The sequence below is a fragment of the Ornithorhynchus anatinus genome, chromosome 11, assembly GCF_004115215.2.
Source record: "Ornithorhynchus anatinus isolate Pmale09 chromosome 11, mOrnAna1.pri.v4, whole genome shotgun sequence".
NCBI lineage: Eukaryota > Metazoa > Chordata > Mammalia > Monotremata > Ornithorhynchidae > Ornithorhynchus > Ornithorhynchus anatinus.
In genome coordinates this window covers 24,013,065-24,030,625 of record NC_041738.1, presented here as the reverse complement: position 1 = coordinate 24,030,625, position 17,561 = coordinate 24,013,065, and the positions used below count along the sequence as shown (strand labels likewise).

At 42.4% G+C, this 17,561-nt stretch overlaps 1 protein-coding gene across 1 annotated transcript in view; it reads left to right on the top strand.

Moving 5' to 3' along the window:
* The window catches only part of LONP2 (lon peptidase 2, peroxisomal), a 139,601-nt gene that overhangs the window by 19,390 nt on the left and 102,650 nt on the right, over positions 1-17,561 (top strand). The window contains exons 3-6 of the mRNA XM_029075905.2: positions 9,483-9,614; positions 10,714-10,836; positions 12,931-13,094; positions 13,992-14,086. Coding sequence (XP_028931738.1) covers positions 9,483-9,614; positions 10,714-10,836; positions 12,931-13,094; positions 13,992-14,086 — 514 coding nt within the window. The remainder of the gene's footprint in view (positions 1-9,482; positions 9,615-10,713; positions 10,837-12,930; positions 13,095-13,991; positions 14,087-17,561) is intronic.

Genomic DNA, 17,561 nt, shown 5'->3' with positions numbered 1-17,561 from the left:
TGAGAGCTTACTGTGTGCAGAACCTTTCCTTACACTCTTTATATGCAAGTCACATAGTGTTGTCTCTGGGAGCAGTTAATGGTATAGAGGAACTGGGGAAGTGGAAAGGGGTAAAGGGCCACGTAACCTCTCAAATATTACTGCACCTGTAGTCAGATACACAAACAGAACAAAAAAGTGTTCACTAATGTACTCTCCCAAGCAATTAATTTAGTGCTGTGCTCAGATTAAGCTTTCAATAAATTCTCTTGCCTCATTGAATTTCTATCCTGTCTCTAGATGTAATTTGGATTGAGGCTAAAAACTAGAAGAAAAGCATGTCACAAGGAAGGAAACAGCGTGGCTCAGTGGAAAGAGCCCAGGTTTGGGAGTCGGAGGTCATGGGTTTGAATCCCAGCTCTGCCACTTGTCACTTGTATGACTGTGGGCAAGTCACTTAACTTCTCTGTGCTTCAGTTACCTCATCTGTAAAATGGGGATGAAGACTGTGAGCCTCACGTGGGACAACCTGATGACCATGTGTCTACCCCAGCGCTTAGAACAGTGTTCTGCACATAGTAAGCGCTTAAATACCAACATTATTATTATTATTATTTGTTACTTGTTCAATTGCAAGATATCCAAGTTGTTGCATGAAGTGGCTGTGCCTTTGGAGTGCAGTGTGATGTAACAAGCAGCAACGTGGCCTACATAAAAGACCTCAGGCCTGGGAGGTCAGAGGACCTTGGTTGGAGTCCCAGTCCTTCTGCTTGCCTGCTGTACTTCCTTGGACAAGTCACTTAACTTCTGTGCCTGTTTCCTCACCTGTAAAATTAATTCAGTTGTATTTATTGAGCGTTTACTGTGTGCAGAGCACTATACTAAGCGCTTGGAAAGTACAGTTCGGCAACAGAGACAATCCCTACCCAACACCAGGCTCACAGTCTAGAAGGGAAGAGACAGACAACAAAACAAGTAGACAGGTATCAATAGCATCAATATAAATAAATAGAATTATAGATATATACACATCATTAATAAAATAAATAGCATAAATATATACATATACACACAAATGCTCTGGGGCGGGAAGGGGGATAGAGCAGAGGGATTCGAGATGGGGAGCGGAGGAGGAGCAGAGGAAAAGGGTGCTCAGTCTGGGAAGGCCTCCTGGAGGAGGTGAGCTTTCAGTAGGGCTTTGAAGGGGGGAGGTGTGCTAGTTTGGCGGCTGTGAGGAGGGAGGACGTTCCAGGCCAGAGGTAGGACGTGGGCCGGGGCTCGACGACGGGACAGGTGAGAATTAGGCCCTGTGAGGAGGTTAGCGGCAGAGGAGCGGAGTTTGCGGGCTAGGCTGGAGAAGGAGAGAAGGGAGTGAGGTAGGAGGGGGCAAAGTGATGGACAGATTCAATACTGGTTCTCCCTCCTATTTAGAATGAGAACCTCATGTCAGACAGAGACTGTCTGAGTTGATTATCTTGGGTCTGCTCCAGTGTTTAGTATGGTTCTTGGCAGAAATTGACAATATGTAAGCACTATACTGTCCTGGCACATAGTAAGTATTTAGCAAACACCACAATTATTTTCATTTTATTTTTTACCACGTTGTGGCACAGTTTTGCGTGACTCTTCTGAACCAAAAAATTGCAGGCCCCTGTACTCGTGTTTTCAAGTGAGACTTTTTATAAGCATTATGCATATTGGTGCAAGAAGTAGAAGGACACGGGTTCTAATCCTGGCTCCATCACAACTCCACTGTGTGATCATGGGCAAGTCACGTAACTTCTCTGGGCCAGAGCTACCTTACCCGTAAAATGGGGATTAAGCACTTGAGCCCCATGTGGGACAGGGATTGTGCTCAACCTGATTAACTTGTATCTACCCCAGCACTTAGAACAGTGCTTGGCACATAATTATCATTATTATTGTTGTTATGGTTAGTGTCCTACTGGTTAGATATGACTCCCCTCCCATTAAAGAACAGTCTTGTTTGGCTTGGAGAAATCGGGTGTAATATGAGGACAAGGGGTGGCGTAAATATGGATCAAGCTGAGTGTCTCTCAGTGCTGTATTTAACATTAAAGATCATTTAACATTAAAGACGACTACCTCATCTGGGCCATGGCACAGCAGGGTGGCCCCAGCCCTAGGCCGTGGTTACTTTGGCCACTAATGGATCCTCCCCCCATACCTACCTGCCTGTTTTCTTGTTGCCCTCTGAGCTCCAGCAGGAACGTGAATAGAGGGGAGAGAGAAGGAAAGAAAGAGAGAGAGCGCGAAAGGTAGGCATGCAGTACAAACCACTAGCACTGTAATCATTTCCTTCTTACAGATCCTCTCTCCTCAAGTCTTAGGACCAAGGCTCTTTGGTCATTCTCAGCTCAATTCTCCAAGCATTTATTTATATATTCATTTTCAAGGTATTTGTTAAATGCTTACTATGTGCCAGGCACTGTAATAAGTGCTGGGGTAGATACAAGGTAATCAGGTCCCCACTTGACAGATTACATAATTGAGGCATAGAGAAGTTAAGTGACTTGCCCAAGGTCTCAGACAGATGAGTGGTGAAGCCAGGATTAGAGCCCAGGTCCTCTGGGTTTTTAATAATAATAATAATAATAATGCTATTTAGTGTTTTAGTGTGTTCTAAATGCTGGGATAGATCCAAGATAGATTAGACACAGTCCTATCCCACTGTACAGTTCACAGTCTTGAAGTAAGGAGAGCAGGTATTTTATCCCCATTTTACAGGTGAGGAAACTGAGGCACAGAGTCGTGTCTTGCCCAAGTGGAGACGAGCAAGTGGAGGAGCAGGGACTAGAGTCTCTTGACTCCCAGGCCCTTGCTGTTCTTACTAAGCCATGCTCAGAAATAACAGTTTATTCCTGACCACCTCTCTTGCCTTAATCTCCCTTGGCGGCTTCATTCTGGACTAGCAGTTCCACTCCTTGTCTCCCTCTGTTCTTCTCCCATTCTCAACTCGGAACTTTCTTCCATACCCTCTCGTGTGCCTCAGATAACCTATCACTGCCTAATCTCTCCTTTGTCTCCTTTTTTTAAAATAATACTCAAATCACATGCTCTCCTGGACTTCTACCCAACATAGAACAGTTGGGGATGTAAGGCTCACCCAAGTTTCAGTATCAGCCGCTTGGAGCACCCTGTTGAGCTAATATCAAATGTAGCAAATTCAAAACCACTTAAAAAACAAATCTTGGGAATGGTAGATATAGATCTAAAATGTCTTGTTGGGCCATAAGCACTCCTGGGCCAAAAATTTCATCTTGATGTTCTCTTCAGTGGTTAGCACATAGTAAACTATCAAATATCAAAAGATCCCTTTGCTGACTGTTAAATTCTTGCGATGTGGCTGTTAAGAAAATTAGTTCTCCAAAATGAAAGATTGTCAGAGTGATATGTTGCGACTTTTAAAAAGGCACGATCTTTCTGCTTTATCTCTAGTGTGATGTTAAACTATGAAAATGAATCCTGGTACAGATAACAAAATGGAAAGTGTGAAGTCATTCTTAGGTTTAAGGTAGCATTTTGGAGCATTTGTGGATTGAGCATTCTGGGGTGCCATGTTAGGCTGACATCGACTACTGCTTTTTCTTTTCTGAGAATCTGTAGTTCAGTACTCCCTAGTTTGTTGGGGATTCTTTTTTAATATGGCATTTGCTAGGTGCCTACTATGTTCCAGGCACTTTACTAAGCACTGGGGTAGATACAAGCTAATCAGGTTAGACACAATCTCTGTCCCACATGGGGCTCACACTCTTAATATCCCCACTGTACAAATGAAGTAACTGAGGCACAATGAAGTGACTTGCCCAAGATCACATAGCAGACAATTAACAGAGCGGGGATTAGATCTCATTCATTCAATCGTGTTTATTGAGCGCTTACTATGTGCAGAGCACTGTTCTAAGCATGTACAATTCGGCAACAGATAGAGAGAATCCCTGCCCAATAATGGGCTAACGGTCTAAACGCCAGATCCTTTTGAATCCCAGGTCTTTGGTTTTTCCACTGGGCCAAGCTGCTTCTAGTTGTGGGAGAAGTGTTTGATTCTGATACTTGCCTACAAAAGAATGTCATGTTTCCATTTGCTAAATAATATCAAGTTTAGTTGGTTTAGTCACTTAACTCCAGCCTTGAGTTCTTTTTTGTGAGTTCTGCCAGTGTTTAAGAATGTTGTTGAAAGGATGTGAAGTTTATGTCAGAAGTCTGTCAGAAAATAAGAACAGTCTTCCGTATATTCCACTGCCTCAGTGAAATACTAACCAAGTGGTTTTTAACTAAGGTACGGATTTGGGGAGGTTAAACTATATATATTTGGCAGGGAGAGTTATGGGATTTTTTAAAAAAATTGAGGAAAAATTGGTCTTAAAAAATTGAGGTTTGGCTTTGAGTGTTTAAAGGGTAAACAGTGTCTAAAGGGTAAATGTTTGTTCATTAATATTACTTCTTTTTAGTGTACACAAATAGCTGAACAAATATTCGTAATCAGAACTGCCTGTTGGCATACATAGCAATATTAAGACAATGTTGCTTAATTAGAATGTCAGACTCCAGTGTCAGTCCCCATTTGACAAGATCCAAATTTTGGTTCAGAGGTAAAGGTTCTCTAGTGGAGTTTAAGAAGTGATGACAGAAGAAATAGGCAAAACTGGGCACTGGTGCTAGTTGTCTGAGGAAATGCCAGCCTTTCTAAAAATGCAGAGAAGAAAATTACTCAAGGAAAAAATGAGTTTAAAAGTGACCCAACTTTCCAGATTGCAGCATACATATTGCTTCAGTTATTGAGAAATTGACTGTTCGCCCAACAAATGTATTAAAGTAGTGTAATTTACTGCTAGTGTTATTAGGGTGGTTTTGTAAATCAGTGTAATTGAGCATTTTAAGAAAAGCTTAAATTTTTTCAGAAATTTAACTTTGACGTTAACTCCCCATAGTTGGAAAGCAATTTCAACCCACACAGCTGTCCCAAAATTATTTCTATATGATTTCAAAATCCATGTGCTTTTTTTTTTTTAAAGGATCAAGAGCCATCATTTTGAAATATCTAAGAAATGATCCAGCATGGTTAAATTTAGGTGGTCTTATTCGTACCCTCTTCTGTCTTGACATGTTTGCATCTCAACGGGGAGTTTGTCTTATTCTCTTTGAGAATAACTGGAATGGCAAAAGTGTCTTGAATGCCATTGTGAAAGGGAAGTGTGAGTAAATATAAATGGTTCTTATGATTCAACATTTGGGTATTCTGATAAAGTTTAAACAATACATCCTTGAATACAGTCAGTTCTGGACCTTCAACATAATTGGTTCCCTAAAACTCTGCCTTAAATCAGAGTTGTAAATTGGAATTCATTTTCTCATAGGAACAGGGTTATAAATGATGGTAAGCTCATGGCGGGCAGGAAACATGTCTGCCAATTCTGTTGTATCCTTCCAAACGCTTAGTCCGGTGCTCTGCACATAGCAAGTGCTCAATAAATGCCACTGGTGATGATGATGATAAATTGGGAATGGATTTGTGAACCAGGGTTGGATGCCTTATTTCTGCTGACATTACCCAGACTTTACTCAGTTATTCATAAATAATATAATCAGTCAATCAGTGGCATTTTTTGAACGCTTAATGGGTGAAGAGCCCTGTCATAAGCGCTTGGGAAAGTACAGTTCAATAGAGTTGGTGGACATGATCCCTGCCCACAAGCACCTTACAGTTTAGAGGGGGAGACAGTCTTTAAGAATTACAGATAGAAGAAGTGGAAGAGTATAGAAATATGTACATAGGTGCTGTGGGACTGGGGCTCCCACACTTACCTCATTTTACAGATGAGGTGCCCAGAGAAGTGAAGTGACTTGCCCATGGTCACACAGCAGAGAGGTGGTAGAGCCGGGAATAGAACCCCTGACCTTGTCACTCCCAGTCCTGTGCTCTGTCCACTCCGCCATGCCGCTTCTCATTGAGAAGCATCAGGGAGGTCAAGTGTGGGGCCTGGGTTGCTCTGAATTTCTCAAGACCAAAGGCAGTGCAGTGCAGAGGGAGATTAAGGTGCGGAAATGAGGGACGGCAACTTGAAGGAGATATAGCTATGATTTCAGTTGGGTTTTGAAGATGGGGAGAGTGATGGGGTAGGATATGAAGGTGAAGGGAGTTGAGGGAGGATGTGAGCAAGAGGTCGGTGGTGGCAAGGCAGAAAAGAGCAAAGTACAGTAAGTAGGTTGGTTTTAGAGGAGAAAAGGTGTGCAGACTGGACTGTGGTAGGTCAGCAAGGCAGGAGGGGAAAAGCTAATTGCCTTAATGCTGGTGGTAAGCAGTTTCTGTGTGAAGTAGAGGTGGATAAGCAACCACTGGAGGTTTCTGAGGAGAGGAGACATGTGTACTGAAAGGTTTTTAGTTATTTTAGAAAAACGATATGGGCAGTAGACTGAAGTGTGAACTGGAGAGGGAAGAGATGGGTCAGGGAGGTCAGTGAGGACGCCGATGCAGTGGTCGTGATGGGATATAAGTGATTGGATCCATATGCCTGTAGTTTGGATGGGGAGGAAAGATGTAAAAATAGAACCTACAGGATTGGGGGACAAACTGAAAATGTGGGTTGAATGCAAGACATGAGTCGAGGATCATTCATTCATTCATTCATTCAATCCTATTTATTGAGTATTTACTGTGTGCAGAGCTCTGTACTAAGTGCTTGGGAAAATGCATCACAGCAATAAAGAGAGACTACATGGTTATAGGCTTGAGAGACAGTAATGATGATGGTGTTTTCTATAGTTATGGGAAAGTCTTGGGGAGGACAGGGTTTGTGTGGGAAGATGAGTTCTTTGTCGGACATGTTAAGTTTGAGGTGTCGGGGGCCATCTAAGTAGAGTTGTCCGGAAGTAAATATAAGACCTCAGAGAAGGAGAGAGGTCAGAGTGGGAGGAGTAGATTTGGGAATCATCTGCATAGGCTGGGTCCAACCTGATGAATTTGTATGTATTCTAATGCTTAGTACAGTGCCTGGCACATAATAAGTACTTAACAGATACCATTAAATACTGTTAAGAAAATGAGTGTTTATGTTGTTAGAAAGGTTCCATGATTGGATTGATTCTCCACTTAGTGATAACTGACATTTACTCAGAAGTAAAATGAACGTGTCAGTTAGTCCCCCTTGATGTCTCCATCTGGCAATGAAGTAACAGTAACCTCCCTGAAACCTTCTGTAAACCCTTCCACTTTCTCCTCTCATGGCTTTTAAAATTGTCTCCTTATTTCCAGACAGTTCCAGCATGCCCCACCTGCATCCCCATTAGCATGGCTCAGTGGAAAGAGCACGGGCTTTGGAGTTAGAGGTCATGGGTTTGAATCCCGGCTCGGCCACTTGTCAGCTGTTTGACTTTGGGCAAGTCACTTAACTTCTCGGTACCTCAGTTACCTCATCTGTAAAATGAGGATTAAGACTGTGAGCCCCACGTGGGGCAACCTGATTCCCCTGTGTCTACCCCAGCGCTTAGAACAGTGCTCGGCACATAGTAAGCGCTTAACAAATACCAACATTGTTATTATTAGTGCCGTACAGGAAACTAGGATTGTTGGAACTGTGTCATTAAGCTGAAACTGGGGGAAATGGAGAAGGGTGATAGCTGCCATTTGTTGAAATGTTAAGTGTTTTAGGTTGAAGACGGCTATATTTGAAACTACTGTTGCATAATTTAGAGGGTATGGAATCCTTAAGAGTACCTAGAAATATTTTGGAGATTAAAAATTCTCATAGAACGAGTCTGTTTCTGCTTCTCAGGTTTTGGCACATATAACAGTTGCCCTGTAATACTAGGAGTCCACCTGAGGCTCACAAATTTGTTCTGCTTTATTTGATATATGGAAAAGAAAAGATGTACACACACATATACATATATATTAATATATATATGAACCCCCCCAATTAATTTCTCAGTACCCTAAAACATATCATTCTTTGAGCCGTCTTGCACATTTATGACTTATTTACACCCTCATTATCACATATGTTTGTGCTGTTCAATTTAAAACAAAACAGTGCTTGTAAATATTTTTATGTTTGTCTCCCCTCACTAGAAAGTAAGCTCTTTCTTGGTAGGGAATGTGGCATTAATAATAATAATAATAATCATCATCATCATCATCATCATATTAAGTGCTTACTGTGTGTCAGGGACTGTACTAAGCCCTTTGGGCATAAGCAGATTGGGTTGGACACAGTCCTTGTCCCTTGTAGGTCTCACAGTGTCATTCTCCATTTTACAGATGAGATAACCAAGGCACAGTGAAGTGACTTGCCAACACAGCAGACCAGTGGTGGAACGGGAATTAGAAAGCCATGCAGCTTCTCATTGAGAAAACAGAGAAGCCAAGTGTGTGGACTGGGTTGTTCTGAACTTCCCAAGCCATTCTGTATTGGCATTTAAGCGCTTACTGTGTGCAGGGTACTTTTCTAAACGCTGGGGTAGATACAAGGTAATGAGGTTGTCCCACGTGAGGCTCACAGTCTTAATCCCCATTTTACAGATGAGGTTACTGAGGCACAGAGAAGTTAAGTGACTTGCCCTCAGTTAAACAGCTGACAAGTGGCAGAGCTGGGATTCTAACCCATGACCTCTGACTCCCAAGCCCGGGCTCTTTCCACTGAGCCATGCTGCCATTCATCCATTCGTAGGTGGCTGCTACTAGTGGGAATTAATTCCTAGAGCATGATATTTCTTTTTGGGCCACTCCTTGGGTGTTTTCTCTCTTTTAATTTTTTGAAAAGGGGAGGGGTTGTGTTTGTTATAGGTTGGAGCTGAAAGATGCCTTATAAATAAAAAGTGAAGAGAGGCTTTAAAAGAATTATGTACCCTTGCTTAGGTTTTCCCTCTTCATCTTGCAACCTGCTGTTTAAGTTTGTTTCACTCTTTTGTAAAACACAAGTTGGGATATTCTAGGGCTTGAACCATGGCACATCTTTTACAGTAAGTTTGAATTTGCGATGCAAACCAAGTGTCCAGAGCCGAAAGGTGCTGTGAACGTATCACTTTGTATTCCTTAGCTCCTTACAGATCCATAAAGGCAATTTCAGGGGATGTTTGCAAACCCAGCAAACCTTTTGAATCCCAGGTGTGCTTAGCTTCTTCCCAGTGAGCCCTCTGTACCTTCCCCATCAGATATCCTAAAGAAAAATCACCAAATACCAAATTAACCAAGAACTATTCATAGTTACTGTAGTAAATGCTTTTGAGAGAACAGTCTATGTTTTACAGTCTGAGCATTTGAAAGCACAGCTGGGTGGTGTTAATGCCGCTCATTTCTTTATGAAGTCTACAAGAAAATTTCTTTAAGCAGTGCCTTTCTTGGCAAGGAGCCTTTCACCTTTATAAAGAATTATTTCCAGAATCACAAGTGTGTTTCCTACTCATGTTTAGAAAGCTACTTTTTACCATTAAATGGAAAGCCAAGGAAGACTAATGATGTAAGTGTTCTTTTTCCTCCTTTTTAGCTGGTGGAGATGTTGGATATGTCCGTCCCCGCAGTTGCTAAATTGAGGCGTCTTTTAGACAGTCTGCCTAGGGAAGCTCTTCCAGACATCCTGACTTCAATCATCCGCACAAGTAACAAAGAGAAATTGCAGGTACGGTTAACCCCCTTCTTATACTCTGGGGAGCCCCCAAGCCCTTTCCACTCTTAATTTTATTCCCTGTGGGAGAAGCAACATAAGTGGTGAACTCTGTTCCCTCTGAAAAGTAAGATACCAGCAATACCAAGCAGGTATATAAGTATGTATGCTAATGCAATCTCTTCCAAAACCTCCCTAAATTGACTTTCAGTGGTGTATTTTCTATGCATTTTGAGTATTGTGTATCTGAAAATGATTAGAGGTTTGGACACTTGAATTTGATTTTGAATTTGACACTTGCATAGCATCCACCCCCAACTCAGTGAAGAAAGAAAGGCACCAAAAATACATTTAAAGCCCAGTTATTGGTTATATTTGTTAGAAGGGATGGTAATCTAGATCATTTCAAATGAAAACTTGGATTCAAGATCCTTTGTCCTTAGAAGACTTTCTGGTTTTCCCAATTGGTGGTTTGGTTTAGATTGGTTGATAAACTTTATCAAGGTCAGAGCAAAGGGGAACACCTGTTTCCAATGGTAAAAGGCTTCAGGAATGGTGTTGGCTAGGAAACTGAAGACCACCTAGGCTACCCTCACAGTGGGACCACAGTTTGAGAAACTCTGTTCTAACTGATAATAATAATAATGTTGGTATTTGTTAAGCGCTTACTATGTGCAGAGCACTGTTCTAAGCGCTGGGGTAGATAGAGGGTAATCAGATTGTCCCACATGAGGCTCACACAGTCTTCATCCCCATTTTACAGATGAGGGAACCGAGGCACAGAGAAGTGAAGTGACTTGCTCACAGTCACACAGCTGACAAGTGGCAGAGCTGGGATTTGAACCCATGACCCCTGGCTCCCAAGCCCGGGCTCTTTCCACTGAGCCACACTGCTTCTCAACATCCTGATCTCAAGGTCGAACAGCAAGAGCTAAACTGGCTTTCCAAGCAGTATCCTGGAGGGTTGTAACCTTTCTATTTCACCATGTAGGTTCTAGTAGGAGAGTGCTGGATTATTCTGCCTGTACACCATAGGAAGCTCTTATGGCTAAAATACCAAGTACATTAATTCACTTTTAACACACATTTGCTTTGTTTTTTGTTTTTTTTTTAGATTTTAGATGCAGTGAGCCTGGAGGAGCGGTTCAAGATGACTCTACCTTTGCTTGTTAGACAAATTGAAGGCCTTAAATTGCTTCAGAAAACCAGAAAACATAAGCAGGATGATGACAAGCGGGTACAACATACTTAAGCATTCTCACAGAGAGCACTCTGAAGATCTTTTTGGTGGGAATAAAGGAGTATTGAAAATTTGGTTTTCCCAGTATGTCTTAACTTGGTAGTGATGAGTTAGTCTTGAATGAGTGTATCCTTAAAATTACTATTTTCACGGACTCTGAAAATCGGGTCTGAACTGGTATTAGAGATTATTTAATAATAATGTTGGTATTTGTTAAGCGCTTACTATGTGCCGAGCACTGTTCTAAGCGCTGGGGTAGACACAGGGGAAGCAGGTTGTCCCACGTGGGGCTCACAGTCTTAGTCCCCATTTTACAGATGAGGGAACTGAGGCACAGAGAAGTTAAGTGACTTGCCCACAGTCACACAGCTGACAGGTGGCAGAGCTGGGATTCGAACTCATGAGCCCTGACTCCAAAGCCCGTGCTCTTTCCACTGCGCCACGCTGCTTCTCTGATTATGTCTAGTTAATATAGTTATTATCTAGGAGGGCACTAGCAGAGTGTATATGAGGCACAGGAGAAGCTGTCAAACGATAAAAGAATTTTATGGGCCATAATTATTCTCAAGACCCTAGATTTTGTTCTGTTGAAGAAAACAAACTTATTTTTTAGTTGTACTGAAATGCTCGTTCACTAAGAGTTGAGAATCATAGACTTCTGTAAGAGAAGCTGGCAATTTAAATTTTGTTTATAGGGGAATTATGAGTGGGGAGGAAATGGGATTTAGAATCTTAATAGGTAGAGTTAAAAATCCATAATGGCAGGGATAGGGCGTCTTACTCTGCTTGTTGCAGAGTTGGCCTACAGCAAATGCAGTTGACTGATCCAAGCGCTGTGAACAAACTTGGGTTTGTCAGTTCCACTCCCCAATGAGTGACGATATGTAAGTCAACTAGACATCCAGTATTTCTGTTTTCTCTTCCGTAAATGGGGATGAGGAGATAATGTTCTGTGTTGATTAACACTTGGGGCAACTTGACTAAATCAGCTGTATCGGGCATATCAAACTCGTGGCTCAGTGGAAAGAGCATGGCCTGGGGAGTCAGAGATCATGAGTTCAAATCCCAGCTCCACTTGTCAGCTGTGTGACTTTGGGCAAGTCACTTAACCTCTCTGTGCCTCAGTTACCTCAACTGTAAAATGGGGACGAAGACTGTGAGCCTCACATGGGACAACCTGATTTGCCTGTGTCTACCCCAGCGCTTAGAACAGTCCTCGGCACATAGAAAGTGCTTAACAGATCCCAACATTATTGTTATTATTTCCTGGAGTTGGGCTGCAAATGTGGTTAAACATTTGTATCTAGGCTGCAAAGTAGTAGTTTTTATTAGGAGATGTTAGTTATCAGTACCCTACCACATTTATTAGAAGATAAAATTAGTAAACAGAGCTCCTTTCCTCATTTTCTTTCAGAAAGATCATAAGTAGTGGCCGGGCCGGGGGGTGGCTTTCTTGGGGCTGGAGATACACTGATCTAAGAATGGGGGGAGAAGATGCAAAACAGAAACAGGCAGAGGTGGAATGGAGGTGACAGAGATCAGAGAGACAGATGTAGAGAGGACCCTCTACCCCCCAGACTCTTCCCAGTCACCAGGTTATTTTAGCTTCCGGCAGGAAGGCCAGAAGCAGCTTGATCAGGAGGGAGAGCGGAGTCCCCAGCTCACCTACGTCGGCCAAGTAACGCAACTCCTGGACTCGGGGCACGTTAACTGCTGCATTTTAAGGCTCTAGCCGGAGGGACATGCAGCCAGAGCAGCCCCAGCCGAGACAGCAGTAGCCCCTTGAGGCAGGAACTGAGTTGCTAATATCAGGGGATGGACTTCTCAAGCTGTCTATTCATCCTCCAAAAGACCGTGCGAAGGGCCGAGTTTGACATGCCCCTTATAGCCATAAATAACAAACCACCTAAAATTTTTAAAGTTCATGAAGTATGTCCATATGATACATTGAAACATTTAGTTCCTACTAATGGCCTCCCCTGCGATTTTCAGTTTCCCTCCTAAGTAGGTTTTACCGCAATTCTGTTGCTGCTCCCGAAAAGCAAGGCGTCGTAGAGCAGTTGAGAGTTGGTGCTTCTGCTTTCCATTTAGGTCATAGCGATTCGGCCGATTCGGCGCATCAACCACATCCCTGGCACTTTAGAGGATGAAGATGAAGAAGAAGATAACGATGACGTCGTCATGCTAGAGAAGAAAATCCGAACCTCGAGTATGCCAGAGCAGGCCCTTAAAGTCTGCGTCAAAGAGATAAAGAGGTGGGTTTAAAGGGGACTCAGGTTTGTTCGCTTTAAGGGCTACTTCGCGTGCTGAAATTTTTGTGGTTCCGCTTTGAGAGAGTTTCTCCTTCATCTAGGTGACAGATAAAAATTCAGCTTATATCTGGTATCCTGCCCCTGCTATCTAACATAGACTGGAATATGAGGCTCTTCACCTACTTCTGCTCTCTAGTTCCACCCTAAAGATGTGATTCCTTCCTAGCCCAGTCACTTTGAACTTTGTAAAAGTGTTATTTAATTGATGGATTTGTTCAGTTGCTTCAAGTAGGAGATTCAGATTTAAATCTTGGGAAGTCATTGCATCCATGCTGTTTGTCTTAGACTGTCAGCTCCTTTAGGGCAAAAGCAAGGTTTGTTTAACTTGCCAAGCACAGGAGGATTCTAACAAATGCTTTTTATGACGTTGGTGATGAAGGAAACTGAGGAACCAGCGATTGGTGGCAATTGACTGTGGAATTCATTCCGGGATTCGTCTGGGGCAGATCACACGTCTGATGTTTTAGCAGCAGGAGATACGGGCTTGAGACCATAGAATTGGAATGTATCATCAGGTGGGGTTGCTATTCCAAGGGGGCGGAAATGTCTTTAAAAGGAAAGTGTTTGCAAACTCTGTGTGGCCCAAAAAGTAGCAGTGGAAGGAAGGAACTACCTTGAGGGTGTTCCACGCTAAATCATCGTCTTCTCCCTTGGCCAGTCAAGGAATTGCCACATCTTATTGAAAAGAAGTCCTCCTCTGCTGGCTTAAGGCTCTCCATTTTGTTCACTCAGGTTTCTGTTTGTGCTTCTACTAATGTTTTTGCCAAGAATGGTAACCGAGTATGTTTGCCCAAATTGAAGTACCCTAAGATGATTTCTGTTTGCACCATTGCTTTGCAGACTCAAAAAAATGCCTCAGTCAATGCCAGAGTATGCTCTGACCAGAAATTACCTGGAACTTATGGTGGAGCTGCCATGGAACAAGAATACCACGGGTAAGCAAAGCATCACGCTCCTGAAAAAAACCAGTGGAGAACTCCAGGCAAGCATCAGACTTGCAGTTGCACCATTAGTTGCTGTGAATCATTTTGCTTTTGGGTCTTTCCTGTGCTGATGGTCAAGAATCAGGGCTAGCAACACCAGAGAGAGGAGGGCAGCTACACTCTGAATGTGTAGAAAGCAGAATTTTCACCGTTTAAAAGCCAAAACCCAAGTTTTCTTGTTCCAGTTTCAGGAAAGTCTGTATTTTCCGATCCCCCCACCTTTTTCCTCCAAAAAAGAATGGTTAGCATAGAATTAATCGTATTTATCAATCAGTTGTATTTATTGGGCACTTACTGTGGGAAGAGCACTGTATTAAGCATATGGGAGAGTACAGTATAACAGAATTGAGGCACACATTCTCTGCCCACAATGAACAGTTATAACATCTAGAGTGAACTTGATATTTTGGTGAATTTAACCTCCCACTGCTTAATTCTCTTTGAGGCACATAAACACTTCTTTATAGCTCGTGTCAATGTAGAATGTAACCTTCTCGTGGACAGAAGGGGTCTCGGGCTTCTGTTGTACTTTCCCAGGTGCTTAGTATTGAAGCCAGTGGGCACTCGATAAGTACAGTGACTACTACTAGATGCTTCTGCTCTTATATTCTATTCATTTAATGGACTGAGATAGACCTAGCACCATTTTCTGGTATTTATATCACGTACTCCTTTTATGGTCTCTCTTCCTTCTCTGGAGGGAGGTGTTATATCCTTGCCTGTTAAGAGTTAAGGATAAGGGCAGGGACGCCAGGGCGCAGGATATGTATTTTCCCTAGTGTATTAAATTGGATATGAATTTTTCAACCGTCAAGGCAAAATTCAAAGAAGGCACAGCCCATAGACCATAGAGGAAAGGATGCTGCTTCCAAACAGTTGCATAGATTTCAGGACATCCCAAGATGCTTAGCTGAGTACATTTGATAATATACTGACTTTCGCTTCTTTCACCTTATTCGAATCAAGTCCCAGAGCAGTACAATTCATAGAACTAGGACCAGCAAGGAAACACCTTCCTCTACCAGAAGATTCCTTGTTTATTCATTCGTTCATTCATTGTGTGCTTACTGTGTGCAGAGCACTGGACTAAGCACTTCATAAGTACAATTCAGCAATAAAGAGAGACAGTTCCGGCCGACACCGGGTTTACAGTCTAGAAAGAGGGAGACACATCAAAACAAGTAAACAGGCATCAATATAAATAGAATTGTTCCTCGAATCTTTTTTTAAAATGATAATAATGGTATTTATTAAGTGCTTACTGTGTAACAGGCACTTTACTAAGCACTGAGGTGGATACAAGCAAATCAAGTTGGATACAGTCCCTGTCCCACGTGGGGATCTCAGGGAACTGAGGCACAGAGAAGTGAAGTGACTTGCCCAAGATCACACAGGGAGACAAGTGATGGAGCTGGAATTAGAACCCAGGTCCTTCTGATTCACAGACCCGTGCTCGAACCCCTAGGCCACTCTGCTCCTCTATTGAGCTCTCACCATTTGCAGAGCACCGTTCTATGAGAGTCTGCAACGCCATTCATGACGCTGGATTTTCTTGTTAAGTTTCTGGTTGAGAAAGTAAGATGTGAGTAAGATGTGTGTTTCCAGGCTTCATTTTATATTAGCCTCTGAGAATCCTGCTTGCCCATTTTCATCGAATCAGTCCAGGTTTGAGCCCGAGTGACTTAGCAGTAAAGCTTAACTGTTCTAGTATAATTCTTTAATGTTAGGAAGAGTAAATCTAATTCTGTGAACGGTTAATCTCCCCGCGGATTGTAGCGATAGTGACTTTATGTGATGGTGTGTTGCCCTCTAGTGGGATTTATTGTGCCAACTCTAAGCTAAGGGTTAAAGAACATCGGCGGTTCTAAATAGTTTCAGAGCTGAAGCCGAATTCATTTTTTGGCCTGCTGCCTTAGTCTCATCTAGATGTTCCCCAGGGAGGCAAATAGAAGAAGCAGAATGGCTTTGGGAGCATTTCTTCGTCATTTCATCGCAGTTTGAGGCTGCACGGCCAGGCTGGAGGACTCCTGAATGTAAACTGCAGTTGCAAACAGCCCTCCAAACTCTCCCCGGTCTGATCTGGAAGAATCACCAGGAAGATATTTTGACTTTAGGACCAGTTTGGGGCTTTAGATCTTATCTTGGGCAATCTCTTTGTTTGTTTGTGGCCTGCCATGGACTGACAAAAACTGAGCTCCTGGTTTGGCCAAGTTATGCTTCCAGGTTTTGGAGGTACCAGCCACTGGGAATTTATTCATTAAATAGTATTTATTCAATAAATAGTACTATGTGCAGAGCGTTGTACTAAGCGCTTGGAATGTACAATTCGGCAACAGAAAGAGACAATCCCTGCCCACTGACGGGTTTACAGTCCAGTCAGGGGTTACAAATGGACAAAAACAAGACAACTTAATCACGATAAATAGAATCAAGGGGATGTACACCTCATTAACAAAATAAATAGGGTAATGTTAATGTTTGTCTCTCCCTCTAGACTGTAAGCTTCTTGTGAGCAGGGAATATGCCTACCCGGTCTGTTATAATGTACTCGAAGCGCTTAGTACAGTGCTTCTCACACAGTAAACGCTCAATGCGCTTGATCGAGTGAGGCAGAATAAGCACTGTTTGCTTTGCATTCCCCTCTTGTCATTTAATCCTGAGATGGCATGGGATTTTAACCAGTGGATAAAAGCATTTCAGAGCATATCTCCACATCAGGGACTGCAGACTTGGTAAGATGAAGGTAGTTTTTCATGCTACGATAAACAACATACCCCATGATGCAGTGGCATTATGGTTCTTGTGAGGTCATAGGTTCTAATTCCAGCCCTGCTACCTGTCTGCTGTGTGGCCTTAGGCAAGTCACTTCACTTCTCTGTGCCTCAGTTACATCATCTATAAAATAGGGAATAAGACTGAGCCCTGTGCAGAAAGGAACAATGTCCAACCTGGTTTGCTTGTATCCACCCCAGTGCTTAGTACAGTGCCGGGCACATAGTAAGCACTTAACAAATACGATTATTATTATCGTGAGTTTTTTTTTTTCCCATCGACTTGCATATTATAAATTAGGATCCATTCCAGAACCTCTGAAAAAGTAATATGAAATTCCTTCTAGTGCTATATTTTTTTTTAACAATAAGCAGCACTAAACTATAGCTTATTACATTAATTCAAAGCATAATGTATTAAATGAGCTTTGCAGGAGGCTGTAGAAGTAGAAGGTGGTTCTGCAGCTTGGAGTAGAGATTTTTCATTTTAGGGAATAATTTGTCCAATTTAGGTTCAATATCAGCCTTCTTTTATTCATAAAGTACTTTGTAGCAGGCTAAACCCTTATGAATCTCTCTGTACACTTTTGAAATCCTTTCTCCATCAGGGTCATCTTCAGTCATTTTTATTAATTCATTGCTTTTTTGAAAATTAA